Raw genomic sequence first — 27,757 nt, forward strand, 5'->3', positions numbered from 1 at the left:
GAGTTAGGTCACCGATCCACCATGATCTTACTGAATGGTGGAATAGGCTTGAGGGGCTAAATGCCACGGCCACTTGCTGCCTCTTGATATGCACCACCTTCTTCCGCAAGAAAGCAGGATGTGTGCCTGGGTGATGTGCCTGTCATGGTTGAATAGCTGCCAGTGTGTGTGGCCTGTGAATTGTGGTGGGCGGCTTGAAACAGTGGTAATGTGTAAGGGTGAGAGGAAGCATCTGATTGGAAGAGTTGAGTATTGATGGAAAGAGTTTATTGGTATGTGGGTGATGGGGGGTGTAGTGTGTGGAGCAGTTGGTAGGAGATGCCACTTGACAGTTGATCTCACTCACCTTGATCACTCATGTCAAAGCATTGAACATCTTCCTGCACTGCATCCATATTCATGATGCTGTGTGCCTGACATTGACTTCGTCCCCCACTGCCTCCCACTGTCTTTTGAGTATATGTCTGGAGGGCCTCTTGCCCCACCCCCCTGCGGATATAGGATGTCTCTCCTTCTATCCTCCTCTTGCACGCAAGGTCTCTAGTGCATCAACAGAGAACCTTGGTGCATGCAGTCTCGCAGGCCTGGTACCAACTCAGATCGGCAGATTGATGCGGTCTGGTATGCAGATTGGAGGATGTGGGATTTAGTAGTAGTAGTTATTCAATGTTTTAACATAACTCATCATTGTGTAAACATGGGGATGGGATCTACATCTGTGTTTTACGTGTGCGATGTCTGATCTTTGTTCAGACTCCATGCAGACAGTAGACTGTTATTTTCAGCAAATAACAGGTACCAGCTACCTTTAAGAGATTTCTAAGTACCATCTTCCCTTTAAGATATTGCGCTCCCTCTGGTGGTGGAAAGTGCAAATTGCATTGATTCCACATGCAAGGCCTGGAAAGGAACGCTGATTGCAGGTAAGTGCTCCCGTGGGTTGAAACTTGCGTCCTGCCTGCGCAGGGTCTGTCAGGCGCAGGGTCTGTCAGGCGCATCGCGTTACCACAGCCCAAAACGAACCCTTATCAAATTTTCCCCCTCTTTTTTAGTGGTATTGGTTGAGGGACAAATATTGGCCAGGACACCAGGAGAACCAGGAGAACTCCCCTGCTTTTCTCCAATTGTGTCATGGAATATTTCATGTCCACCTGAGAGGACAGAGAGGGCCTTAGTTTAATGTCTCACCAAGAAAGCACCTGCAACAGTGCAGCACTCCTTCAGTACTGCACTGAAGCACTAGCCTAGATTATGTACATAAGTAGAACTTGAATCCACAACCTTCGTGAATAGAGGTGAGGTTACTACCACTGAGCCAAGGCTGACACTACCATTATCACATTTTTCAGGCTCTACACTGTGAGACAGTACTCAGTTCACCAATGGCTTTAACAGCAGCAGCCTTTAGGTCCAACTGAAGGACAGAGATTTATTCATTAATAATGCTTGGCAAGAGCCCCAGAGATAATAATGGTCAAAAGGAGATAACTATTTGCTTCAGAAATAACATGTAACATATATTAAGAAGTTGGAAAATGCAAATTAATTTATTAAATAAAAGTAAACACCAGCCTCAATGTTCATACTATTCACAATGTACCAGAACTCAGCACAAATTCTAACAGGATAAAGTACAATGCTTTAACGGGTAAAGTGCTTAACTGATGAGGGTGGAAGTCTGAAGAACTCAACAAATGCATTAATTTAATATGTAAATATAATAATTAAATATTAGGCATCCATTCCTTATCCATGTGTTTCTTGGTACTCAGCATCTTCTATTGTCACATTCTTCCTGCTGTACACTGTGAGACGGCGCTCAGATCTGGTGAGACTGTGCCATCCAATGGATGAGAACGTCCACTTCACCAATGGCTTTAACAGCGGCTGCATTAAGGTCCAACTGAAGGAGAGCAGAGATTTATTAATAATACTTGGCAAGAGCCCCCGAGATAATAATGGTCAGAAGGAAATAACTATTTGCTTTTTATGTCTTCTCTTCTATCGAGACCTACCCTTCCTCCTCCAACAGGAAGGACCCGATAGCATTGGCCATAGACCATGGTCCAATCAGTGTTGCTTTCTGATTGGTGGCAGGGTATTGTGTACTCTCACAGCCCTTTCACCCAACCCCACTGAAGTGCCTACTTATATGAAGTCTAGCTCTCCATTTAGTGGCTCGGAAGAGAAAAGGTGCATCATGCCTAGTGAGGCAAAATGACTTTCAGTTTGGGTTTCGCATTTAGAATTTGTCTTTGCCCACATGTTGTCTATTGAAGTCAAAGCTGACTTAAACTTCGGGCTATGGTGGATTGAAGAATGTTAGATGCAATTATAGGTGTAACACTATATAAACGGAATATTTTCATTCTTACAGAAGTGAAGTGGAAAGTGTATCAACTTACACTTTCATAAGCATTCTGAATCCTCGCTATATTGACTTTGGATTCTTCTCCACAATTGCACTTCAGTTGTGCATTCTGTCCAATACAGAAAAAAAAGTGAGTCGGAGACCTACATCCTACAGTGTTCAAAGAACCATTCTGAACACACAAATAGTCATTGTTAAATCAACGCTCACACTAATCATTTTCAATTCTGGCAATAAATGCCATACTACTTAACCTATTTGCTGTTTATTTCTAAAAAAAACTGCAGAACAGTCATTTAAGTTAAAAATACAATATATTGCAAGCATCCAAAAACATAATTACTGTAACAACAATTTGTACACTATAATTGTTAAATAGCCGACTATAACATAAAAGAAATACATTTATATGGCATCTTATCGACTCCCTCAGAAACATCTCAAAGCACCTCACATACAATGAATGACTTGTATGTAGGCAAATCAATAATGAATACTCTAATCATTCTATTTGTTATATTGTTTTATAAAGATGACTATATTAGTGATTCATATCTTGACATTATGAACTGTTGATGCCAACCATACTCACATCTTGTACTACAGGCAGTCATTATCCTATATTTACTGCTCTCAGACCAATGTCTGTATAATGCAATGCATAGCCAGTACACTGAATTACACTTCTGGTTGTACCTCACTGCAGTTCACACTGAGCTCAGTGAAAAGGAAACTCTTTATATGTACCACTGGACTGAACTCTGCACCCTGACAGCTGAATCATAGAATCATAGAAGTTACAACATGGAAACAGGCCCTTCGGCCCAACATGTCCATGTCGCCCAGTTTATACCACTAAGCTAGTCCCAATTGCCTGCACTTGGCCCATATCCCTCTATACCCATCTTACCCATGTAACTGTCCAAATGCTTTTTAAAAGACAAAATTGTACCCGCCTCTACTACTGCCTCTGGCAGCTCGTTCCAGACACTCACCACCCTTTGAGTGAAAAAATTGCCCCTCTGGACCCTTTTGTATCTCTCCCCTCTCACCTTAAATCTATGCCCCCTCGTTATAGACTTCCCTACCTTTGGGAAAAGATTTTGACTATCAACCTTATCTATGCCCCTCATTATTTTATAGACTTCTATAAGATCACCCCTTAACCTCCTACTCTCCAGGGAAAAAAGTCCCAGTCTATCTAACCTCTCCCTATAAGTCAAACCATCAAGTCCCGGTAGCATCCTAGTAAATCTTTTCTGCACTCTTTCTAGTTTAATAATATCCTTTCTATAATAGGGTGACCAGAACTGTACACAGTACTCCAAGTGTGGCCTTACCAATGTCCTGTACAACTTCAACAAGACATCCCAACTCCTGTATTCAATGTTCTGACCAATGAAACCAAGCATGCCGAATGCCTTCTTCACCACCCTATCCACCTGTGACTCCACTTTCAAGGAGCTATGAACCTGTACTCCTAGATCTCTTTGTTCTATAACTCTCCCCAATGCCCTACCATTAACGGAGTAGGTCCTGGCCCGATTTGATTTACCAAAATGCATCACCTCACATTTATCTAAATTAAACTCCATCTGCCATTCATTGGCCCACTGGCCCAATTTACCAAGGTCCCGTTGCAATCCTAGATAACCTTCTTCACTGTCCACAATGCCACCAATCTTGGTGTCATCTGCAAACTTACTAACCATGCCTCCTAAATTCTCATCCAAATCATTAATATAAATAACAATTATGAGTGAGCTGTCAGGAGTGACAATTCTTTATTAACATTAAAAAGTTTATAATGTTCCCAAGTGGTATAGTGCTGGGAACTTTAAAAATGTGATTTGCACTGGACTGGAGTTATACTACACCCAGTGCAAAGCTGGGGTGCAGTGAAACTATTTAATAGAGGAAGTCTCACAACTCCCAGCTTCGGTGTACTCAGATGTCAGATTAGGGCACAATGCTTGAGTTACAATGTCTCTTTTGCATCAATATGTATTTGACGATGCTTTGGCTTGATACAAAAATAGTAGCAAAAGGGAGCTGTGATCAATTTGCACAGCAACGTAAATATTAAAGCACTGGCGCCTCATTCAAAGAATCTAGTAACACAGGCAGTGTTGGTAGAGCACTGGGTCCTGGTCATGGGTGCAAATCTAGCAGTGGGCAAAGTGTGGCAACACTTTGTTAAAAAATCAGCATCTCAAATACTCAAAGGCTCCAATCCTTGTCACTTACGCATTGCCGTAGATCTCTCTTGATGCTGAGGAAGGAATTGGCCAAACTGCTGGTCCTTCTTTCGATAAGAGAGCTGGATGAGGTGTGGTGTTTGAAGACAGTCTCCACGTAGAATCTCAAAACATGGCGCAGAAAACAGCAGCTCTCCTCTGCCTGGAAATGAGAGCACGGACAGTCAGGTGAGAGGGGATTTGGTGAAAATGCTGGTCCATTGACAACTCTGCCTTTCCATAGAAGGATCTAAATTTTATTTATTAATTCAAATGTGTAAGTTCCTTAAATAACTCCTTAGCAGGTCTAATATTATAAAAACAGTGATTTTACTAACTGTTTTGTTAATCATGTTATTTACAAGCAAATACAAAAACCCAGTTGACTACAGAAATATTTAATGATAGTGCAACAACCAAGATCAGATTGCTGCCCATAAACTATCTGAGGACCAATGTTATTTTTTTCAATTTTACAACACCAAGTTATAGTCCAGCAATTTTATTTTAAATTCACAAGCTTTCGGAGGCTACCTCCTTCGTCAGGTGAACGATGTTCACATCGTTCACCTGACGAAGGAGGTAGCCTCCGAAAGCTTGTGAATTTAAAATAAAATTGCTGGACTATAACTTGGTGTTGTAAAATTGTTTACAATTGTCAACCCCAGTCCATCACCGGCATCTCCACATCATTTTTTTCAAAAGCATCAATTAAATTTAATTTATAATACAACTATATTGATTGTGAGATTCTCAAATAGAAAATATTTAACTTTACACCAAAAAGCGTACAGCAAAACCTCTGACACTGTACCTGAATGCCATGAAATATAGATTCAGTCAGAAGCCTGATGTCAGTGATGGCATCATCTGCTTGCTGCGAAAACAAAACATTATTTTATTTCATATATAGTACATATCAGATAATTGCCATTGAAAAACCAAGAATAAAGGATGTGTCAGGGCATTTTACTTACTATAATCGGCCTGATTTCTGAGAAGTATTCTCTGATTTCTTGTAAGTTCACCATCAGTGAGCATTGCCCAAAATGCAGCCTCCTAGTTTGAGCAGCAAGAGGCTGACAGATGAAAACTGAAATAGCCAGGCAGAAAAAAACACCGAATCCTTTCATTGTTGCAGGTAACAGCTTCTAAAATAGAACTGGAATGGGGGAAAAAATGATTATCTAATATCTTTAGATATTAAGCATTTCACCACACCTTAAAATAATTCTTATTTAGTTTAGAGAACATGCATTCAACTAATTGAAAATAGTAACATAGTACTGCATTACACAGAAGAATCCCATTGGTCCATTCCAAACCTCCCATCAGTTTCCTCACTGTGATAGCCCTGTGTGAGTTCTCTTAATAGGAATCACCCAATTCTTTTCAAAACCTGCAATGGTCTTTTGTTGCACAATTTTGCTGCTCTCTTACTAATAAAAGGTTGCCTAAATTTCCTATTTTCTTTTGACTTCCTTAACTTTAATCCATATCCGTTAGTCCTCAAATCCTGCACCTCACAGAACTCTCCTGGATCTAATTCTCCATAGGTGAAAATCTTAAACACCTCTATCAAATCCCCCCTCGCCCGTCTGCCCTCTAACTTAGCTCTCTGAACTCAGGAGTCAACACTGTTGTCCTCCTTTAGATTCTCTCCAATCATTTCAAAGAGAAAACCTTTTAGCAGCCTTATTAGCTGGCATTTTGGTTCCATTGAGTCTTGATATTAAAGATAGTTACTAAGTGGGTAGAAAACCCTAATGTGGGAACTTTATCATACTGCAGATTTACTGTTTATCTTCGTTTTCAATCTGCAGCCACTATGCTCTGGATTACATTCATCAAACGTTGTAACATAGGCAATTAATTTGTCAGAGAGCAAGAATTAAATATATGTTCCCAACCCAAATCCGATGGGATTCCTGTACACTCTCTCCAGTTATTCGTTTTATTCCACTTCAAAAGATACGCGCAGTAAAGAGATTTATTTCAGTGTATCCCACAAGATAAGTCTAAATTAACCCGATCTGGACAAAAATTATATCGTAATGTTAGTTGACCAATTCCAGTTTGACAGTTCGTTGGAGAATCCGATTTGTATTCTGTAATAGTTAAAGGAGCGGATCTAGACGAACACTTGGATAGAGTGGAGCTTACCTGAGTATCTTGAAGCAGGCTGCTTTTTCCTTGGGTTCAGGTGTGCTGATCTCTCAGCTCTTTGCCCCCCCCTTATATACACCTGTACAACAGGGTGGAAAATTTTCCTACAAAGCAATGGCGATTCCATTTCATCAATACTTTGCATAAACCGGATGCTGCAATGAAATATATTTCATCGGGTCTCCTGCAATGTTGAAATTTTTCAAGTCCCCAATTATGAGTTAACAAAAATTAATTAGGTTCCTTAAAATGATTGTGCCACATGCAATTATTTTGAGAATTGCCCCAGCTATATTTTCAAAAAATTAACTGAAAGGGAACAGCAAACCGACTTAGGTTAGAGCAGAAAATGCTCACAGTTCCTTTGTGTGTTCACAGAGAGGTTTAGATTCAAATGAGCTCCTCACCCCTTGGCACAGAGGCAAGTGAAAGAAGATGACGTTCATTTTAAAGTGTGGCAAATAAAAAGATTGGATATATTGTGTTAATAAAAGAAACAAGTTGTATTTATATAGCACCTTATTACACCTGTCAGAAACATCACAAAGTGTTTTGTATACAACAAATTATTTATTGAAGTGCAGCCACTGTTACTAACACAGCATTCCATTGTTATATAGGAACATAGGAACAGGCCATTTAGTCTTTGGAGCCTGTTCCGCCATTCAATGAGATCATGGTGAACCTGTGACCTAACTTCATGTACCTGCCTAAGCCTCAAATCCCTTAATACCTTTGGTTAACAAAAATCTATCAATCTCAGATTTAAAATTAACAATTGAGCTAGCATCAACTGCCAATTGCAGAAGGGAGTTCCAAACTTCTACCACCCTTTGTGTGTAGAAGTGTTTCCTAACTTCACTCCTGAAAGTCCTGGCTCTAATTTTTAGGCTATGTCCCCTAGTCCTAGACTCCCCAACCAGCGGAAATAGTTTCACTCTAACTACTCTATCAGTTCCCCCTAATACCTTGAAAACTTCGATCAAATCACCTCATAATCTTCTAAATTCCAAGGAATACCACCCTAGTTTGTGTAATCTCTCCTTGTATTTTAACCCTTGGAGTCCAGGTATCATTCTAGCAAATCTACGCTGCACTCCCTCCAAGGCCAATATATCCTTCCTAAGGTGCAGTGCCCAGAAATGAACACAATACTCCAGGTGTGATCTAACCAGGGCTTTGTATTGCTGCAGCATAACTTCTACCCCCTTGTATTCTAGTCCTCTAGATATAAAGGCTAGCATTCCATTAGATTTTTTGAATATTTTCTGTACCTGTCCATGACATTTTAATGATTTATGTACATGGACCCCCTAAGTCTTTTTGGACCTCCACTCTTTCGGGCTTTTCACCATTTAGAAAGTACTCTGATCTATTCTTCTTAGTGGACGACCTCAGACTTGCCTACATTGAAATCCATTTGCCACAATTTTGCCCATTCATTAATATATCTCTGTAATTTTATCCTTCCATCTATACTGCTTACAATGCTACCTATCTTTGTGTCATCAGCAAACTTGGATATGTGACTCTCTATCCCGTCATCTAAGTCGTTAATAAATACAGTGAATAGTTGAGGCCCCAACACAGATCCCTTGGGACACCACTAGTCAAATCCTGCCAATTTGAGTACCTGCCTATTATCCCTATTATCTGTCTCCTGCCACACAGCCAATTTCCTAACCAGGTCAATAATTTGCCCTCAATTCCATGAGCTTCAACAAGGGTTCCTGGATCGAGAGAACGTTGGAAGATTATGGTTAGAGCATCTGCAATGTTCTTACCTACTTCCTTTAAAACTCTGGGTTGGAAACCATCTGGTCGTGGGAATTTGTTACTCTTTAGTGCCATTATTTTACTGTTAATTTGCTTATGTTAATTATGCTGAGTCCCTGTCCCTGATTCAAAATTAGTTTCCTTGGGGTGTCCAACATGCTATCCTCTTCCTCTACAGTAAATACTGATGCAAAGTAATTATTTAACATGTCCGCCATTTCCTTATTTTCATTTACAATACTACTATTATCAGTTTTTAAGGGGCCCACATTGCTCTTGACCACCCTCTTTTTCCTAATATAATTGTAAAAAATTTTGTGTTGATTTCCCTTGCAAGTTTATTTTCATACTCCCTTTTTGTAGCTCTTACTATCTGTTTTGTCACCCTTTGTTGTTCTTTGTACCTCTCCCAGTCACCAGGATTTGTTCTATTTTTTGCATTTTTGTATGCTTTTTCTTTTAGTTTTATGTTGTCCCTTACCTCTTTTGTCATCCATGGATTTTTTTTTGGCAAGTAGAGCTCTTGCCCCTTAAGGGTATAAACTGGTTCTGTATCATGTTAAATTCTTTTTTGAACACCTCCCGCTGATCTTCTGTTGTTTTACCCATTAACAGGTATTGTTATTAACACACCTCAATGCCCCACAAACAGCAGTGATATGAATTACCAGTTAATATTTTCTTAATGGTGTTGATTGAAGGGAGAATGTTGGCCAGGATATGGGGACTTCCTGCTCTTCGAATTGCATAGAGAGATCTTTAACATGCACCTGAGCCACTACAATGGAAGAGATGGCTTCAGTCTAACATCCCATCTGAAGGGCAGCACTTCTGTCATTGCAGCATTCCCTCAGTACTGCACTAACATGTTCGTCTAGATGATATGTTCAAAGGCCTGGAGTGAGATTTGTGCCCACAGCTTGGTTACTCAGAAGCAAGAGTAACTCCAACTGAGCAAAGCTGATACTTAGGAGCCATTTACATATAAGCTTAGTGTCTGTGCGAAGTGATTTCAGCTTTGCACTGACACTAAACTTGCAGTGTCCCGACCTGGCTTCAGAGCCAAGCTCTGAGACTAGGTTGGTTTCTAGTGCTGAAAATAAACTTGGATTATTTTGGGGTTCTGGGTTAGTTTAGGGTTCTGGGTTAGTTTGGAGTGCTGTATTAGAATGGGGGCTGTTTTAGTTTGAGGCGCCTGGGTGGATTTTGGTGATGGGTGCTGGCTGGCAAGAATGGACATAGAGCAAGACACTTGAGAACACCCAGTGGAGCCTCACCTTCAGGAGGGGGGAAAAATTAACAGTGGAGTGCTCAGTTTGACACCCAGTGGAGTGTCAATTTAACTGCAGTTTAAAACATGGTTTGCAAAGTGTTTGGGAGACCTGTTGGAAAACCCATGAGCAGATCTCTCTTAGAAATTTAATTGCTCTCTAAATGTTTACAGTTCTGATCGTTGGGAGAGAGCTTTACATATGTGTATGTCCAGGTATGCACACTGACCATACCTAAAGAGGACAGTTAAATATCCAGCTAGGCAGAAGCCATGCAATGTAGACATGGTTCTGCCTGAATGCAACCCAAAACTGCAGTTGCTGGTCTCAGACTAGTAACTGCAGTATAAATACACCTTAAAATGTAAACTGGCTGTCATGTTTTCCTCCATTCCAACAATGACTACACCTCAAATGTTCTTCATTGGCTGTGAAACACTTTGAGGTTGTGCTTTATAAAGCAAGTTCTTTCTTTCTTTAAAATGACCGCAGATTAGATTGTCTATATAGAAGCTCTTCTTGTTGTATTACACTGCTGTTAGACTGCACTTTTAGCACTGCAGCCACTGCAAGACTTTAATTTAGCCATGATAAAGTGCAGGATAGTGCTGCTGGCACCCAGTGACATGGATGTAATTGAACTCACTCCACTTTTAGCATTTTTATTTTCCATAGCTTCAGTATAATTGAACTTCCAACATTGTGTTGCTTTTGGTCAGCTAAGGTTTTGGAACTATAATGGAAACCCCATTCTGAAAGCTTCTCTCGAAGTCTGAATTGTATACTGAGGTTGTTCCTCTTCCATTTATTAACAGTACTGCAAACATTTTCATTACATTTTGTGTTCAGTTTTCTTCTTTTGTTTTGTTCTTTCCATTTCTGTTTTGATTTCTTTATGTCTTTTTAGGGATGATTCCACAATCGGGCACACCCAGTTTGGAGTGGCACTTACACAGCTCTGGACCGGAAATCACAGCCTACAGGTGTTAGCTATGGCTCAGTAGGTAGCACTTCTGCTGCTTAGTCAGAAGGCTGTAGGTTCAAGTCCCACTGCAGAGATTTAAGCACAAAATCGAGGCTGACCCTTCTGTGCAGTACTGAGGGAGTGCAGTGCTATCAAAGGTACCGTCTTTTGGATGAGATGTTAAACCGAGGTCCCGTCTACCCTCTCAGGTAAAAGATCCCATAGCACTATTCGAAGAAGAGCAGTGGAGTCCTCCCCGGTGTACTAGCCAATATTTAATCCTCAACCAACATCACTAAAACAGATTATCTGGTCATTATCACATTGCTGTTTGTGGGACATTGCTGTGCGCAAATTGGCTGCCACTTTTCCTACAACAGTGACTACACTTCAAAAGTACATCATTAGCTATAAAGCACTTTGGGACATCCTGAGGTCATGAAAGGCGCTATATAAATGAAAGTCTTTCTTTTTTTTCCCACAGTGCCCAATTTCCACCCATTTAAATTAATGACAGAACATCAAACACGCCATGCCCACAATTTTCTGGCTGGTTGTCCTTGTGAGCGTCGCTCCCTGACAAGAGCGGCTGATCGACAAACCTACCCTTTTGTTCTGTTTCTCTTTTCCATTTTCTTTTCTGTTTCTCTCATTCTCTAAAGCTACATTTATGCTACAGCTACCAACTTGAGTCTAAGTTCCGATATCTCGATCATACTGCCCGACTGGAACTGCAATTTTCTATTTCCTCCATCAGTCATCCTTTCGGCCTGTCTGTGTGTGAGTATAGTTTATTGTGTAGTGTGTATCTATTCCCACTGGAATGAAACTGGCTAAATCCATTTCAATTAGAGCCCTTTAGGCATGCACAAGAGAAGGTTTTCACCTTATAATCTTGTCTAAATTCAAACCCAGAAGTGACAACATTGTGGTTATCCAATAATAATCACATTTGAAAATAAGCACAAATGTAAATGCTCTTTTTTCACTTTTCCTCCCTTCTAAATTTCTTTCCTTTCCATTATTAGCTCACTTTTCTTTCCCTTTCTTCCTTCCTCAATTCATTCAAAATTTAAAACATGGATACGTTAGTTCTTTGTAATCTTTATTTTATTAATGGCTTTATGCTTAATGTTTCATTTTAATAGGTAATCTAGTGAGCAAAGTTGTAGTTGATTGGAGAAACATATTTAAATTAATTCAAAATCGTGATTGGGCCCAAATTGAAAACAAGCAGCAACAAGTAATGCAGTTCCCATGTGTTCATCGAGGGGAAGGATGTTAGTGTCAGGAAATTCCCATTGCAGGCATCATCAAGTGCATGTTAGTTACAAAGTAAAGTTCCGTCCATTCTGATAACAAAAATGTGCCTCAAAGCCAACCTCAGAAAATGACTCCCTACTTCACCAGTGGGACATATTCCATTTCCCACATCAGCTATTCTTTTTAGCTCTCTGAATAAGATTGCCAAATTAGTTCCAAGTTAGGTGTAATTTTCTGTTGTGGGTCCAATACCAGTAGGAATCAAGTGAATACCGCCCAAGCTCATTTCATTTAGCGAAAGGGGCCTTTGAATTTATTAGTCTGGGCTGGATTTAGCCCCATGTTACTGAGGTAAAAGAGCAATGTCCAATTTCTTGGCTCTCTAAGAAATGTATTTTAATTACAGTATTTACCTTATTTCAAAACCAGCTACATGAAAAATTAGACACGAGTTTATTTTATTAAAAAAAAACTTTATTATTTTATTTCTAAAAGAACGCTCAGCAATTAACACAAGAGCAGTTTAATTTAATTGAAAATTATGATTATTTTTCATATGAACCTTGGATTAGAACAGGTAAAAACCTTATACCAAATTACTAAAAAATATACTGATGTAATTTACAAGAGCTTAATAATTCTCTATGTTGACAATTAATGTCCCTTTTTGTAATAAGAGTCCCATCTCTGGGTGAAAGAATGGCACAGTTGGCACTTCACATGCCAATGCCCAAGATTACCCTGTATAAACTGTACAGTTTTTACACATCTTAACATCTACTAAATGCATTGTCGTTTTTATGGTCTTGAAAGCAGGTGCTTTTGGATGGAATTAACTAGATTGTTGACATGACAGATTGAGGAGAAAGGTGAAACAGCAGAGACACTAAATTGTTAGCGTTTTTCTTTAAAGTGGGAAAATTGTGTGAAAATGTGGTTGTGTGTGTTAAGATGGATTTCAATATGTGACAGACACTATTACAGAATGTCTGAAATATTTAGATCCCACAAAAAAAAATCTTATGCCACCATTCAAGAAAACAAGCCCAGGATATAAATCAGATTTCACACTATCAGAGAACATCTCGACCACATTTTTTATTGAAATGCCCTAATTTTCATTCAGCTTCATAGTTTTCGTTTGTGTAAATAAAGAACCTCATACCTGGATGGTAACATATCAGTATAATCCAAGGTGTTATAATACGTGAGTTATCAACTCATTCTCACATATTACATAAAAGTCATACCTCTATGTCAGTCTGTGGCATTTTGCTTGTGCAGTGAGTGTTTTTTTAATTTTAAATTGTAATAGCAGATTGCAAGTTTAAATCATAAAGGTAGCAACAGCTAACTACTGGCAATATCAAAATTTTGGCCTGAAGGAATGATATTAAGTATAGAAGGTTGAAGGGTGAACAGATCGAGGAGTTTAAAATGTTACAAGGATTCGATAGGGTAGATACAGCAAAACTATTTCCTCTGATGGAGGAATCAAGAACAAGGGGACATAATCTTAAAATTAGAACTAGGCCATTTAGGAGGGAAATCAGGAAGCACGTTTTCACACAAAGGGTGGTAGAAACATGGACTTCTCTCCCCTAAAAGCTGTGGATGCTAGGACAATTGGAGCTTTCAAGACTGAGATTGATAGATGTCTGTTAGGTAATGGTATCAAGGGATATGTAGCTAAGGCGGGTAAATGGAATTGAGGTACAGATCAGCCATCATCCAATTGAATGGCGGAGCAGGCTCGAGGGTCTGAATGGTCCACTCCTGTTCCTATGAAGAAAATAGACCATTTTATCTGTGTTGAGAGAAGAATTGGCCAGTTCCCCACAATTGGGAGTTCACATGTCATCTATTAACTCAGGAGTTGGTAAAGGACACTATTCCCCCCTGAACACGGCCACAATATTATACATTTCTATTTTAATTTATAGTCATTGGATCTCAATTTCAAAATGCACGCTCTTGCTTGTTCCCTGATGATGATGTAAAGCGCAATATCTACAAGCGACGCCGGATGTGACACAAGTGACGGTGTGATGTAAATATTTCCACAAATTGTGGCTTAACAGATATTAGTCGCCAGACGAGGTTTCACAATATGCATTAATACAAGTGGGGAAATTAAAAACTTGTCTCAGAGGGTGAGTTTCTCCATTTTACTCATAAGTGAAACGCATTTTTACTGCGAAGGTGAAATGATAAGAATGGATTTGATCTATGAACTTGATATTGGAGGAGTGTGCTCTATACAAGTGGTTTGGTGAGTGAACCTTTCCCTTAAGAACTGTCTCAAATGCCAGAAAATGTACAATTAATGAGAAACACCCGTCATCATTCTCCAACTTGAAACTAGAATTCACGGCATTTGAAACCAGACGCATAGCCACCTGGGTATGATATCTTGATTCTAGTCAATAGCATATCAAGAAGGGGTTCTCCCCTTTTACTATTATTTTTAGTTCACAAGGAAGAGAAAAGGTGGATAGTTCTATGAAATTATCTGTCATTTTACCAGTGTACCAGAGTCATTATATGTGCGTATGTGTGAGGGGGTGGGGTGGGGGAGGAGAGGAGAGGGGGCATACTTCAACCTTCCTATGGTCACATTGAGGGGTTTCTCAAAATAATTACCCGTAATACTCAGGCACTTTTTTAATTGCTGGCAGTGAGGAGGTGAACTATTTGACCAGCAGTTAAATACATACTACGTATAATTCAACACAACAAAGAATGAAACTGCCCCTAATTAATGTTAGCTCACATGCCTGGAGTCCTGGTCCACTGATAACAAAACTTCAGCTGTTTCAAAGAGTTGAACTTTTAAAAAAATGGTCCGTGTTGTATAAAGACTGCCTTTTATTCCCACATCCCCAACTTGTAATTCTATGTAACTTTTGAACTGCAAAATTAGGAACAGCTGTCAACTATACCAACTTGCTTCATAGAGCCATAGAAGTTTACAGCAAATAAGAAAGTCATTCGGCCCATCGTGTTTGTACTAGCTCATTGCCAGAGTGACCTGAAACTAATCCCGCTGCTCCAATTAATTTAATATCATTACACAAGCAGTAAACCATGGAAAATAGGATATTGGTCAGAGGCAGGGAACGGTATGAAAAATTATGGTTTCCTGAAGTTCACTGTAAAGTCAATTGAAATGTTGTAATTGGCCACCATTGTGCTGTAAAGTCCTGGCAAACTCTCTTAAGATGCCAATTTAGAATTTATATTCCTCTGCAGAAAGATGCCTGTAAAAGATGGAACTGTCATTTAAGCTCAATTTAACATCACTTAGATCTTTAGTTAGAAGTTTTTACAGTTCTAAAACTGTAATTTATAAAACAGTAATTCATCATTACACATCAGTGAACAGGCCTTCCTTATTATTACTAGGTTTAAATATTGTAAACACACAACAGTAAATGATGGACAGTATTAACTATAAATTATACATCTGTGGTTTATTCCCAATGATTTATTTTTGCTAGCATTCATTTAAGTTACAAGACCAACAGCAAACTAAAATCTCATAGAAGTATATTCATATGCAACAGCCACTAGCTCTGATGATTATTGGCTTAACTATTCTTTATCTTTTTTTAATCAACAATCACAATATAAAATTGCCTATATATATATTGCCTATACATATTGTATAAATGTGATAAATCATGGGAGTTAGAGGGTTATCAAGATAAACTATCTTATAAATTGGATTTTTAACCTGCAGTTGTGCTAGAGTTAGTGGGACCCAGAATTGCTCTGTGGTTTATTTTCCAGTAAAGATTGTTTCCCATCCTGCATCATTTGTGTCAATATTTTTAAATCCAATTCAATCAGTTCTTCATATTTTGTTTCATAATCCACCCAGACAGGATTCGTCATTGTATAAATTACTTGCATTGGTGAGATACAACTAGTGTTGAACATTGAAAGACCTGGGACTATAATTTTCCTCTTTGTTTAAATAACTATTTACAACCCACTAGAAAAATGGCAGGTGTTTTAAATGGAGGGATTTTGCATAATGCAATTTCATTATCAGAAATTGTAAGAAAATGGCCATACATGATGTACTTGTAATAATAATCCTGTAACACTTCTCAAGCAACTAATAAGCCACTTAAGCACATAAATGAAAAAAAGTTTGGTAATTCAGCTGTGGAATGCACAATATGGCTGAATAAAAATGGATTAAAACCCAATTTAGCCACAAGACCCTTACATATAAATCGTCCTTACATATAAATGTATCACACAGTTATATACCACCTCTTTAAGCAACTTTTAAAAAAAAATAACAATTCCAGTTGAATCACAAAGGAGATGATTGGTTAATTCAATCTGAAAGTAACGATGCATTTATAATGCAGAAACCTCATGTTTTATTATTTTTGAAATGATCCTCACCAAAAAAAGATAATTTTCCAACTTTTTCCTCAGCATCACTGGGCTTTTATATATTCTTCTCCTGTGAGAAAGATGAGAGTGATTTGTTTAGTATACTGATTTTTTAAACATTGTCTTACAGAAAGAAAAGTCATAATACAATTTGAGAAGCCATCTGTTTTTAAAAATTAATTCTCGAGATTTGGGCGTTGCTGGCAAGGCCAACATTTATTGCCCATCCCTCGTTGCCCTGAATGGTGGGCCTTCTTCTTTAACCACTGCAGTGCCATTTGTGTGGGACAGGAGTCACATATAGGCCAGACCAGGTTTCCTTCCCTAAAGGACACGAGCGAACCAGTTGTGTTTTTGCAACAATCCGACAGCTTCATGGTCACTTTTACAGATACCAGCTTTTTATTACCAGATTTTTGTTTAAACTGAATTCAAATTCTAAAACTGCTATGGTGGGATTTGAACTCGCGTTCTGTGGATTATTAGTCCACGCTTCTGGATTACTAGTCCAGTAACAGAACCACTACACCGCTGTACCCAAAATGGTAGCTGTGGCAATAATCATTTATAAATATGGTCATCACTCCATCAATGACAAATGAACAACAATGGAAGTGGGAGTTCTCCAGCATTCATAGTGCCATTGTAAGTTCCCTATATAAACTATGGGGACATTTTGTCTCACCGGGCTCCCTCTGAGAGCTTGATATGCACATCATGCTGGAGGTGAGCTATACCTGAGAGGGGATAGGTGCTCATAATTTTCCTGGTACAAGCCGGTTTTAGGCGGTTTTAGCAGGCCTAAAAATGGATAAATCCCCAGGCCCGGACGAAATGTATCCCAGGCTACTGTGTGAGGCAAAGGAGGAGATTTCGGGGGCTCTGACACATATATTCAGAACCTCTCTGGCCACAGGGGATGTGCCAGAGGACTGGAGAACCGCTAATGTAATACCATTATTCAAGAAGGGGAGTCGGGAAAAACCGGGGAACTACAGGCCAGTGAGCCTAACATCAGTGGTAGGAAAATTATTGGAAAAAATTCTGAAGGACAAAATTAGTCTCCACTTGGAGAAGCAAGGATTAATCAGGGATAGTCAACATGGCTTTGTCAAGGGAAGATCATGTCTGACTAATTTGATTGAATTTTTTGAGGGGGTGACTAGGCGTGTGGATGAGGGTAACGCAGTGGATGTGGTATACATGGATTTCAGTAAGGCCTTCAATAAAGTCCCCCACAGGAGACTGGTCAAGAAGGTACGAGCCCATGGAATCCAGGGTGCCTTGGCACTTTGGATACAAAACTGGCTTAGTGGCAGAAGGCAGAGGGTGATGGTCGAAGGTTGTTTTTGTGACTGGAAGCCTGTGGCCAGTGGGGTACCACAGGGATCGGTGCTGGGTCCCTTGCTGTTTGTGGTCTACATTAATGACTTGGATATGAATGTAAAAGGTATGATCAGTAAGTTCGCTGATGATACAAAGATTGGTAGGGTGGTAAATAGCGAGGAGGATAGCCTCAGTCTGCAGGACGATATAGATGGGTTGGTCAGATGGGCGGAACAGTGGCAAATGGAATTTAACCCGGAAAAGTGCGAGGTGATGCACTTTGGAGGGACTAACAAGGCAAGGGAATACACATTGAATGGGAGGACCCTAGGCAAGACAGAGGGTCAGAGGGATCTTGGTGTGCAAGTTCACAGATCCCTGAAGGCGGCGGAACAGGTAGATAAGGTGGTAAAGAAGGCATATGGGATACTTGCCTTTATTAGCCGAGGCATAGAATATAAGAGCAAGGAGGTTATGATGGAGCTGTATAAAACACTGGTTAGGCCACAGCTGGAGTACTGTGTGCAGTTCTGGTCGCCACACTACAGGAAGGATGTGATCGCTTTGGAGAGGGTGCAGAGGAGATTCACCAGGATGTTACCAGGGCTGGAGCGCTTCAGCTATGAAGAGAGACTGGGAAGATTGGGTTTGTTTTCCTTGGAGCAGAGGAGGCTGAGGGGGGACATGATTGAGGTGTACAAAATTATGAGGGGCACAGATAGGATGGATACTAAGGAGCTTTTTCCCTTCGTTGAGGGTTCTATAACAAGGGGACATAGATTCAAGGTAAAAGGCGGGAGGTTTAGAGGGGATTTTAGAAAGAACTTTTTCACCCAGTGGGTGGTTGGAGTCTGGAACTCACTGTCTGAAAGGGTTGTGGAGGCAGGAACCCTCACAACATTCAAGAAGCATTTGGATGAGCACTTGAAATGCCATAGCATACAAGGCTACGGACCAAATGCTGGAATATGGGATTAGAGTAGACAGGACTGATGGCTGGCGTGGACACGATGGGCCGAAGGGCCTCTATCCGTGCTGTATAACTCTATGACTCTAAGCCCTTGCAGTGGGATTGAGGGGGTGACAGCAGGAGCGGATCTACACTCCTGGTCACTGGCATTAAGGTCCCGAAGCCCAAAGATCATTATGGGGTGGCGGAACTCCTTTACAATTATACTTTTCGCTCCAACCATCTTTGGGCTGCCCTGGAACCCCTATAGGTTCCCTGCTTTGCAGGGAGTGCCAGTTCTGGCCCCACCATCAGACTTTTTCAGGGGACCTCCACCTGGGCACCCAATGAATGAAATGAAAGGAAGCTGAGGGAGGAGGCTTCTCATTACAATGTTTACGCTGGTCCTCCACTTATTCCAGGTGCAGCTACGTGAATTTGAGGAAGCCCTGAGAAATCTTGGTATGTGTTGTGGGGGGGATGTGACACAATGGGGTTTTCATCCACCAAGTTACTTCTCAATGCACCTGGTGCAACAAAGAGGAACATCTTCCCTTATACAGCCTGTAGATTTAATAGAGGATTCTCACTAGTGCGACGAATTTTGAGTAAGCATCATCGCAATAGCACTGAAACACAGAACCAACTGCACACGTGTAGAGGAGCTAATGTAATTACAATGTGATGCAAATTAATGAACCAAACAGTTCTATTCTGTGTCTGAAGGCTAATAAAAACAGTTACAATTACAAATTGAGAATAAATCTGAATCAGGAGAATAGATGTTACTGGAACAAATGGATTGTTTCCACTTTCAGAGTATTGTGTCACACTTGTGGTAATACTTTAACATCTCCCCATGTATTAAGCTTACTAATACTAGGTCAGACAGGAGATCAAGACATAGTTTTTGGTGTTTATATCCCCATCAACCCTATGTAATTCCAAACAGATTTCCCATTCCTAGATAACCACAATGCAAAGGGATCAAAAGTCTGTTACCACTTTCTAGTTATATTTGCATCACTGTTTATGCACATCTATCCTTTTGTTAAAATTAGAGAACACAGGAAAATATGGGCTTAGATAACAAAATGCAGCCACACATGTGACTGGTTTACCCCAGAGGGACCAATGGATTACTTCATTAAAGCTAAAAATACATTAGGTGTTCTTCAAATGTGAAATGAGGTACAGTCACCTTAAGTTATTGTTATCCTAATTTCATAAACTGTTCTTTTGATGATAAACATTTATTTTTGTTTAAGAAAATAAACTGAGTGGACTATGTAATAGCAATTCTAAAGCAGTTGATTGGTGCAACAAGAATGTGTTGGGCTCTTGACCAAGTGAGCTGAGCATAAGTCTATTATTTTGAACTTGGGCTTTCCCTGATGGTGAGTTTGCCAGTCTTGCCATTGAGGAAAAGAAGGGGTTTCTTACTGTACCACGCAAGCACATCTGTTGGTGAGTCAGTTAAGAAATAGCACCAAGATGTCCATGTGCTGGATCTTCCCACCCCTCCTTTCCCCGATTAGAGGAGAACATTAATGCACTAAGGGGATGGGAGCATTAAGTTGGAGAGAAAATAGAGTGGAAAATTTTCTTTAAAAATACTTTCAAATAATTTTTATGCAGTTATAATAGGGTGTAGAAATTTCTTAACAGTAAAGAAGCAGTCCTATTGATGTAGTGGAAAATGTAATGAATCAGAAACCAGTCTGTAATGTTTGCATCAGAAGCCAACAGCTTGCTTGGCTAATAGAACTTGCCAGCTTTTCTGAATTCCACCTCCATTTCCTTTCTCCACCTTACTGGATATGTCATCAGTGAATCTGTCTTTCACAACTTCTTCTTTCTCCTGTCAAGGAAAACTTTTCTCTTTTCCTCTTTGCCAAATCCAGCAGTCAACATCTTCCAGTTTCAAACAAGAGTTTTTATTGGGAATCAAAGTACAGGCTATTGTATTGAATGAAACAACCATTGTGAAATCAGTTGGTATTCATTCATGTAACAGTTTCATACAACAGAAATTCATATAGAATATATTAATTTGGATGTTGTAAGATTATCTGTCATTAAATACTCATGAAAGATGTGAAAGGCATAATACTGAGCCAGCCAGCACTGCTAAGAGTTTGGTTCAATCTCTGGTACATGTTGAGTTACTTAAGCCTCGACTTTAATCCTCCCCACGCACCCCCCCACCCCCCAACAGCGGGCAGGACAGGGTCGGAGGGATGGGGGTGGGGGTGGGGGGTTTAAAATATCGGGATCGAGGAACCCGACCCCATTCCCGCCCGTTTAAAATTTAACAAACACAAATCAGGCCATTGACGAGGCTCCCGCAAAAGGCAGGTGGCAGACTTAAACTTAACTGCACGTCAGCGGGAATCCGCCCTTTGGGATTCCCTGCAGCGTATCCGAGGCGGGAGGTGGTGACTGGCCAAGGTAAGTGCTGAAGATCAGCTCCTTCTTCACTCCTTGTGGGCCAGGAGGAGCAGGATGCTCTCCCCCACCAGGCCTCACCAGGAAGCCTTCAACTTCCCCCAGCCCGGATCGTGGACCCACTATTCTCTCCCCCCCCCCCACCCCCCTCAGCCACAATTACGGCTCCAATGTTTGCTCTCCCCCTCTCAATGGTCTGGTCGTGGCCCTGTTGTCATAGCTCCCCACTCCCCCCGCCCACCCTTCCCTTCCAATGGTGGCCTGGAGCTTCCATCCTGTACTGACTGCCAGAGACCATCCCCAAGGGTCCCCGACTGCAGCCTCCGTCCACTTGTCTGTGCTCCCGCCCACCAGCCAGCCATTGAGCTGGAGTCTGTAGCAGATTATTTAAACGAGGCCCTTCTGTTAAGATCGTCTGGGCCACCACGTTCCTGGCCTTGTTGGGTTATCCCCTCTCTATCAGGCTCCCCTGCACTCTCTCCGCCTCCCCGTTAATATCGGGAGCTTGATCTCAGCCGGGGATGGAGGAGCACAACAATTGGCTTCATTGACTCTGAGGAAGAGGAGATAAGCCAGGGTTCCAAATGCTGACTGCTACCAACTGGCCCCCTAAAGTAGGTTGTGAGGCTAGCCTCTGACTCAGTTGTGATGCCATTCCCCACAACCCCTCCCCCACCGTCCCCATCCCTGCTGAAACTCACTGTCCAGGCCAACAAATGAATAGCCACTTGGGAAATGTACCAGAGGCTTGCTGATATACATGGAACCACAGCCAAGCATGCATCGGTGCCTTTAGGAGAGGAGGGGCGAACATAGGAACAGGAGCAGGCCATTCAGCCCCTCGAGCCTCTTCCACCATTCAATTAGGTCATGGCTGATCTTTACTTCAACTCCATTTACCTGCTTTGCTCCAAATCCCTTGGTGCCCTCATCTAATAAAAATTGGAGGGGGAAAAAAGTCCCAAAAGATATTCATCATGATTATTGCCTTTTACTTTAAAATTGAAATTTTATTTTACAGCAGTCATTTTAATTTTGGTTTTACAATAAAATATGTAAATTCAGTATTAATAAGACTTCACACATAACATTTTAAATCACCAAAGTGTAAACAACAAATTAAAAACATTTTTCTAATTATTTTTACACAGAAACATTCATGTCAGATGTTCATATAAAATGGGATCACTTCCTGTTCACTTACACACTAATTCTATGCTCTGGGAATAAAAACATATAAAAATAATATATTGGGCTAAATATTTAGATATTCAAATATTTAGTGCTCTTTAATTTTCATATTTTAAAATAATAAAGTAATGAGGTTTTGCTGTTTTGTTTCTCACCCAATCACTCCTCCAAAAGCCCTCAGAGAAAGGACAATAACTTGCATTTATGTAGCGCCTTTAACATAGTAAAATGTCCCGAGGCGCTTTATAGGAGCAATTATCAAACAAAATTTGACACCGAGTCACATAAGGAGAAATTAGGACAGGTGACCAAAAGCTTGGTCAAAGAGATAGATTTTAAGGAGCGTCTTAAAGGAGGAGAGAGAGGTCGAGAGGTGGAGAGGTTTAGGGAGGGAATTCCAGTGGGAGGCACGGCCGCCAATAGTGGAGCGATGAAAATCGGGGATGCGCAAGACGTCAGAATTGGAGGAGCGCAGAGATTTCGGAGGGTTGTAGGGCTGGAGGAGGTTACAGAGATAGGGAGAGGTGAGGCTATGGAGGGATTTGAACAAGAGGATGAGGATTTTAAAGTCACGCCGTTGGTGGACTGGGAGTCAATGTAGGTCTGCGAGCACAGGAGTGATGGGAGAACGGGACTTGGTGTGAGTTAGGATAGGGGCAGCACTGTTTTGGATGAGCTCAAGTTTACAGAGGGTGGAAGATGGGAGGCCGGCCATGAGAGCATTGGAATAGTCGAGTCTAGAGGTAACAAAGGCACGGATGAGGGTTTCAGCAGCAGATGAGCTGAGGCAGTGGTGGAGACAGGTGAAGAAATAGAAAACGAAAACAGAATTTGATTAGAATATATGATTAAGTGATAAATTATTACACATTTTGGAATAAAATGACTAATTCAATCATTTTTCTGTCATATTATTCCAAAAAAGTGTTCTTTGGGAAAACACTTTTAATAATAATTGATGTCTATGATTATAAGCGAGAAATAATGTTGCTGGAAATATATTACGTTTCTTTGTACAGTATTTATTGTATGACTGCTAATGTGGAAGTCATCGCCTCTAGGTGGCACCAAATGTTGCCAGTATTATTACAGCTCACAACATTCCTAGCATGCTATGTTGATGCTGTACCAAGATATTGCTGCAGCCCAACATTGGCATGTTTAAGAAGACTTCCAGGAGGAAATCCAACTCACTATGGCAGCTCACATTCTTTTATAAACTCTTTTTTTTCATAGCACTGAAGCAAGCCACTTTTCAATTTGTGCCCACTGGCAAGATCTGTGCTGTTCTTAATCAGTGATAACTGACCTCATTTCACAGTAACGCAAGCACCCAGTATAATCTTGGGTCTGTGTTTTGATTACTGTTAAAATGCTATTGGTGCTAAGCCAGTGGGTAATAAAGCCATAATTACTACTTTTATATTACAATTTCAGCATCAGTCAGCATCTTCATGGGCAGAAAACCCACTCAGTATAAAATAGGTCGTTGTCCAATGGTGTGCTGGCAATGAGACCACCTGGAAGATGATGCAAATCGGCAGCAGTGTAAATGCAGCCGCTGCAAAATCCCAGCTAAAGATTCTTTTTTTATATAACTCTTGCAGCCTGTTTTTGTTTCAGTTTGTTTGTGTTGGGTTACAGCTTCTCGCCAAAGTGCTTGAGCCTGGACAATAATTGTCAGCTCTTCAAACGTTGAGCCAGATCTCCATCTTACCCAGAGTCCATAAGTATGCACTCTCCAGGAGGGTTCATTTATATAATGGGCAGGAGTGAGAACCCTGGTTTCTTCCTTTCTACAACAAACTAAGGCCAATTGTAGTGTCCACCACCATCCCAGCTAAGATTAATTCATTCTGCACAGACCAAGGATCGAAATTTGAACCTTCCTGGGAGTGGGGGAAGGGGATGTAGAGATATATCATAGCATCATAGTAGGTACAGCACAGGAGAAGGCCATTCGGCTCATCACGGCTCTTTGAAAGAGCTATCCAATTAGTCCCATCCCCATGCTCTTTCCCTATAGCCCTGTAAATTTTTTCCCTTCAAATATTTATCCAATTCCCTTTTGAAAGTTACAATTGAATCTGCTTCCATCACCCTTTCGGGCAGTGCATTTCAGATCATTATAACTTGCTGCGTAAAAAATGTTCCCTCGTGTCGCCTCCGGCTCTTTTGTCAATCACCTTAAATCTGTGTCCTCTGGTTACTGATCCTTCTGCCACTGGTAACAGTTTCTCCTTATTTACTCTGTCAAAACTGTTCATGATTTTGAACACCTCTATCAAATCTCCCCTTAATCTCTCTGTTCTAAGGAGAACAATTCCAGCTTCTCCAGTCTCTCCACATAATCAAAGTCCCCCCATCACTGGCACCATTCTAGTAAATCTCTTCAGCACCCACTCCAAGGTCTTGACATCCTTCCTAAAGTGTGGTGTCCAGAATTGAACACAATACTCTAGCTGAGGTCTAACTAGTGTTTTATAAAGGTTTAGCATAACTTCCTTAATTTTGTGCCCCTATTAATAAAGCCCAGGATCCCATATGCTTTTTTAACAGCCTTCGCAACTTGTCCTGCCATCTTCAAAGATTTGTGTATGTGCACCCCCAGGTCTCTCTGTTCCTGCCCCCCCTTTCAAATTGTACCATTTAGTTGATATTGCCTCTCCTCATTCCTCCTACCAAAATGCATCACTTCACACTTCTCGCGTTAAATTTCATCTGCCATGTATCTGCCCATCTGCCATGTTGTTTGTGTTTTTTAAAATCTAAACTGCACACTGCATGTCGCATTTTGCTCACTGCATGGTGCATTTGCTCACTGCATGGTGCATTGTGCTCACTGCATGGTGCATTTACTCACTTTTGAAACTAAACTTGTTCAGTACAGAAGAATGATAAGGATAGGAGGAAGCATTTTTGTTGAAGCATGTGCGCGCGCTTCTGACACCCGGAAGTCCTGCCGGCAGTTAAAGCTGGCGGGCCAATATTTAAAGGTCCAATTTAGCCATTTAAACCGCTTAAGGCGATTAACCTTTTGTGTATTGAGCTACGTAAACGATTTTAACTTTCCCTGAATATGTCTCCCATAGCCTCTGAAACACGCCATGGAAATGGAGGCGAGTTGCTCCTTTAAACCTCATTTGGACCTTTAAACCAGTGATTGACACGTGAATAAAAGATGCGTTTTTGCAGTAGGGCACTCAGTTCTCTCAGACAAACCTTTGGCTGGGAGTTCTTTGTGTTTAGACTGAGATTTCTTTGTTCACACTGAAAATTCTTGTGTTCAGACCATTTACCTACATTTTGGATCCCCTCAAACTGACAATATTAGAATGGGGGGGGGGGGCGCAATGGATTTATTCCACAGTACATCTGAGGAGGAGGCACATCACCATCCGCGGCAGGCATGGCGTGCAGTTCTGGGAGTTGCAGGTACAGAAGACAGAGATGTGCCACCAGGACCTGTAGAAGAGAAGAGAAGAGAGGGGACCAACAGTGGGGCCGAGGTCGCAGGAGGCACTACCCACGTGAGAGGGTCTACAGACCGGGGCTGAGCTTCCTGGACCTCTCTGAGGAGCAGTGCCTACGCAGGCTCAGATTGAGTCGCCAGGTGGTCGCAGACATCGGCACGCTCCTTCATGCAGAGCTGCTCCCAGCTGGGCCTGGTGGCCATGCATTGTCCGTCGCAGTTAAAGTCACCACTGCCCTCAATTTCTTCATCTCTGGATCCTTCCAGGGCACCACCGGTGAAGTCTCCATGGTCTCTCAGTCATCTGCACATAAGTGTATATGACAGGTCATGGATGGCTTGTTTGCCAGGGCATCCAACTACGTCAACTTCCCCTGCGACGACATCAGACTGAGAGGGCAGTGGGTTTCCACTCTGGCTGGCTTCCCATGGATGCAGGGCGCAATTGATTGCACACACGTAGCAATCCGAGGACCTGCACATGAGCCAGGACTGATCATAAACCGAAAGGGATATCACTCCATCAATGCGCAGCAGGTTTGCGACCACCAGAGGAGGTTTCTGCAGGCGTGTGCCAAATTCCCTGGCAGCTGCCATGATTCCTTCATTTTGTGGGAGTCCAACATCCCGCTACCATGCACAAGACAGACTTAAGTGCTGGCTCCTTGGAGACAAGGGATACCTTCTGCAGACGTGGCTCATGACACGTGTGAGAAACCCAACCAAGGACGCACAGCAGTGGTACAATGATAGTCATATCACCATCAGGTCTGTCATTGAACAAGCCATAGGAATGCTGAAGATGCGCTTCAGATGCCTGGATCGATCTGGGGGATCCCTTCAGTACTCACCGGTGAGGGTGTACAGAATAATAGTCGTGTGTTGGGTCCTGCACAACATCGTTCAGCAGAGAGGTTTACAGGTGGAGGCGCTCGAATACGCTCATGATGCATCCTCATCTGCCAACAACATTGAAGAACATGATGAGTTAGAGGAGGAGAAGGAGGAGGAGGAGGAGGACAAAGATGGGGAACCCATCGCCAGAGCAGTGGCGCACATGGCTGCTCGTGATGCCAGGGAGTCACTCACATGAGATCTGCAAACTGAAAATAGTGAACTACTCAGACCGCCTGGAACCACGACCACCACCACCAACAACACCAGCTCTATTTGCATAAAACAGTCCTTCAACCACGCATACACACTTTTTACATGTGCCCAATGGGTGACATCATGTCTTGGCATTCATGATGAAGCACATGAAAGGACGTTTTCACAAAATAGGCTCAAGAGGGGCAAGACGTGGCAGTGGTGGTGAGAATTATAATATTTAATGTGCATTTAACAAAAAAACAAACATAAATGAAAAGCATGACATTCCGTCAGAAAGCCTTGTGCATATCCTCGGCGATTACAAAACCTTAACCTTCCTCTTCCTAGCGCTTCTATGTGGTGCATCCCCTATGGCTTCAGCAGAGGTAGTGGCAGGTTGCTCAGGTCCATGCCCTGACTGCTGAGATGCTCTCGGCCTACAACCTCTGAGTTTTGGAGCCCGCGAGGGCGCCGCCAAAGACTGCTCCACCTGCACCTGTGCAGGGGCAGATTCGGCCATCTGGAGAAGAGGCAGCATTGCGGGTACTGGTTGGGGGGGGGGGGGGAAAGGGTGAGACGTGGGAGCACTTTGAGCGAGTCCCCACTTCCATATCCCCTTTCGCCATCATCCCTCTCTCAGGCCGGCGCTACATCACTCCCACCACTCTGCTGGACAGCGCTTTCTAAGGCCACAGGTGAAGTTTCTGTCTGCCCGTTTAAGGTGGCAGACATGTTGGCATCCAGAGTCCGCACGGCTGTTGTCATGGTCTGCGTGGACTCATTTGAGAACTGTGTTTGATGCTCAATGGAGGCGGCCA

At 41.6% G+C, this 27,757-nt stretch overlaps 1 protein-coding gene across 1 annotated transcript; it reads right to left on the reverse strand.

Moving 5' to 3' along the window:
• Positions 1-1,726: 1,726 nt before the first annotated feature.
• Positions 1,727-27,477, reverse strand: LOC137344648 (interleukin-20-like). Its single transcript, XM_068007771.1, has 7 exons — positions 27,263-27,477; positions 26,530-26,617; positions 5,586-5,759; positions 5,423-5,485; positions 4,619-4,771; positions 2,406-2,480; positions 1,727-1,903 (listed from the first exon to the last, which is right to left on the reverse strand). The coding sequence occupies exons 1-7, from the start codon at positions 27,475-27,477 to the stop codon at positions 1,820-1,822; spliced, it is 852 nt and encodes a 283-aa protein (XP_067863872.1). The 3' UTR covers positions 1,727-1,819.
• Positions 27,478-27,757: the final 280 nt, after the last annotated feature.

The sequence above is a fragment of the Heptranchias perlo genome, chromosome 27 (assembly GCF_035084215.1).
Source record: "Heptranchias perlo isolate sHepPer1 chromosome 27, sHepPer1.hap1, whole genome shotgun sequence".
Lineage (NCBI taxonomy): Eukaryota > Metazoa > Chordata > Chondrichthyes > Hexanchiformes > Hexanchidae > Heptranchias > Heptranchias perlo.

Excerpts from the sequence above, each read along its gene's own strand:
- LOC137344648 (XM_068007771.1), bottom strand. The coding sequence starts at position 27,477 with ATGCTGCCTCTTCTCCAGATGGCCGAATCTGCCCCTGCACAGGTGCAG. Across the intron at positions 26,618-27,262 it reads AAGAGGAAGGTTAAGGTTTT|ACCTGATGGTGATATGACTA; the intron begins GTAATCGCCGAG and ends GTTCAATGACAG. Across the intron at positions 2,481-4,618 it reads AGAGAGATCTACGGCAATGC|AATGCACAACTGAAGTGCAA; the intron begins GTAAGTGACAAG and ends TGTATTGGACAG.